The sequence below is a fragment of the Phaethon lepturus genome, unplaced genomic scaffold, assembly GCF_000687285.1.
Source record: "Phaethon lepturus isolate BGI_N335 unplaced genomic scaffold, ASM68728v1 scaffold40464, whole genome shotgun sequence".
Lineage (NCBI taxonomy): Eukaryota > Metazoa > Chordata > Aves > Phaethontiformes > Phaethontidae > Phaethon > Phaethon lepturus.
The window spans coordinates 1-2,575 of NW_010534744.1; the positions used below are offsets into that span (position 1 = coordinate 1).

The 2,575-nt window shown below is 47.9% G+C and overlaps 1 protein-coding gene across 1 annotated transcript; it reads left to right on the top strand.

Annotated features, from left to right (window-relative positions):
* Positions 1-552: 552 nt before the first annotated feature.
* Positions 553-1,993, top strand: LOC104619654 (zinc finger and BTB domain-containing protein 18.2-like). The gene has a single exon (XM_010285607.1). It carries the CDS (start codon positions 563-565, stop codon positions 1,991-1,993), a length of 1,431 nt encoding a protein of 476 aa, XP_010283909.1. The 5' UTR covers positions 553-562.
* Positions 1,994-2,575: the final 582 nt, after the last annotated feature.

Consider the following 2,575-nt stretch of genomic DNA (forward strand, 5'->3'; position numbering starts at 1 on the left):
CAACCTGCCGCTTCCCCAGCGCCAGGCGCGACTGTTTTGTTGTGATTCGGTGCATAACGACTGAGGATAAAGTTTAAATGTGCGCGTGTGTATGTGCGTGACGTGGGTAATACGCTTTATTAAAAGATGCCCCGAGTTCGCGTTGCTGGGAAGACAGCCTGGGAGTTTGTGCTTTTTGTGTGTGTGTGTGTGTGTGTGTGTGTGTGTGTGTGTGTGTGCGCGCGCTTTCCTCCTCCTAATTTTAATAAAGTGCTTAGTGGGAGAAAAAAAGGTTGGAGGGGCTGCTGCTTTACTAGTTTTTGTTTACTTACAATCAAGTTTTTCCTGTTCAAAGCAGGTGCGAAAGGCTAAGAAGCATGTTGTGTTGTGGGGTTTTTTTTTCCCTTTCTTCACCCCCCCCTTAATAAAACTATTACAGACAATTAACAGTAAACGTTATCTCCAAGGCTGTTTCTTTGGCTTGCGTTACCAAAAAGCCGATCTGTTTGCTACAGCTGCTAGGAGGCTTTAGTTTACAGTAGCATTCAAGTTTTTCCTGTTTTGAACAGGTTATGAAGGAAGAATGGAGTTTCCAGACCATAGCCGCCAGTTGCTGCAGTGTCTGAGTCAGCAGCGTCACCAGGGCTTCCTGTGTGACTGTACTGTTTTAGTTGGAGAAGCTCAATTCAGAGCTCACAGAGCCGTTCTTGCCTCTTGCAGTATGTACTTCCATCTTTTCTACAGGGACCAGTTAGACAAAAGGGATATTGTGCATCTGAACAGTGACATTGTCACAGCCCCTGCCTTCAGCCTGCTGCTCGAATTCATGTACGAGGGAAAGCTGGAATTCAACAGTCTCCCGGTCGAAGATGTGCTGGCTGCGGCTAGCTACCTTCACATGTATGACATTGTGAAAGTCTGCAAGGGCAAGTTGAAAGATAAAGAATTATGTTCGGAAGAGAAGATTAATGATGAGGCGGCTAGTTTGGAGAAAGCGGAGCATTTTCTAGACGCCGGGGTGCCCCTGGTCCACGAGTTTGACCCAGGAAACAAACAAAAATTCAGCGTTGCAGAATACGAGAGAGCAGCAGGCAAAGAAAAGGTCAGCAGTCACCCCGCCTGGTCCTCTGATCATATAAGTGTCAGCTCTGCGCCGACAGAGGCAGAACCGTGCGCCGCAGCAGCTGGAAAAACAAAGGCTAATGTCAATAGTTCCACAGGACCTTTGTCCCAAAGGTCTGTTAACCATCCCCTGGCTTCGAGTGATGTGGACTGCGCGCTGGATTTGTCTTTCAAGCCCGTGCCGGGGAGAGATTCCTTACACCCCTCCTATGTCTTTGGACAGCTGGCTTCCGACAGCCAGCAGCAGGGTACCGAGCCACTTGTTAAAGATGAACAAGACTTGCTGTCAGATCAGGAGGACGGCGAAGCCAGGAGTCCGGAGAGTCAGCATTTTGGGAATTCAGCCAAAAGCCTAGTGACAGGGTTAGGACACATGTTCGCGGGGAATGGCAGCTCTCATGCCCGAGAGGAGGATATAGATCAAGAGCGAGACGAGAGCGAGGACGACATGGATTCGTCAGACATCTCCTCCTCGGGCGTCCTCGTGCCTCCCGGGCATATCTGCATTTGCCCCCTCTGTAGCAAGGTGTTCCCGAGCCCGCACATCCTTCAGCTGCACCTGAGCTCCCACTTCCGCGACAAGGATGGCTCCCGGACCCGCCTGTCCCCCGACGGGTCCGTCCCCACTTGTACCCTCTGCGGAAAGACTTTTTCTTGCATGTACACGTTAAAGAGGCATGAGAGGACTCACTCGGGGGAGAAGCCCTACACCTGCGGCCAGTGTGGAAAGAGCTTCCAGTACTCCCACAACCTCAGCCGCCACGCAGTGGTGCACACCAGGGAGAAACCCCACGGGTGCAAGTGGTGCGAGAGACGGTTCACGCAGTCTGGGGATTTGTACAGACATATCCGCAAATTTCATTGTGGCCTTGTAAAGTCCTTGGTTGTTTGAGACGCGTGTTTTTTGTTTTTTTTTTTTAATTATTTTTTTTGTTTCCCTCCCATCCTTTTAAAACGAAACAGGAAGAAAAGGCAGCATCTGAATTCCACCCCCCCACCCTTTATTTTATTGTGGTGATATTCACTTCAGGTATATGATCTTTAAAAGATGCAGAGGTATACACTCCAGAGGCCTTTTAATGCAGTCCTTCCACCTCCCCATCTCCCCTCTTCCCTGCTGCCCTCCCTTTCCAGCCCTGTCCTTTAGGTCTTCTCTTGCGCACCCATGTTACATTATTAATGTGAAATGATCTAAGTAATTCTGCAATGATTTAGCATCTGTTTTCATGCTGGAGTACTTGTTTTGTGGTCAGGGTTTTTTTTTTTTGTTTGGCTTTTTTGTGTTTTGTTTGTTTGTTTGTTTGTTTAGTTTCAAAAAAGATTATCAGCAAATTCTGGAGAAAAATTTTGATTCCGTTAAGCTCCCCTAATGCTCTCTGTGTATTGCATAGAAACATCCAAGAGTTTGGATGTTTCTAGAGGTGAACTATGATTTAAATACATTTCAGTGTAGAGAAACTTGTCTGCATATCGC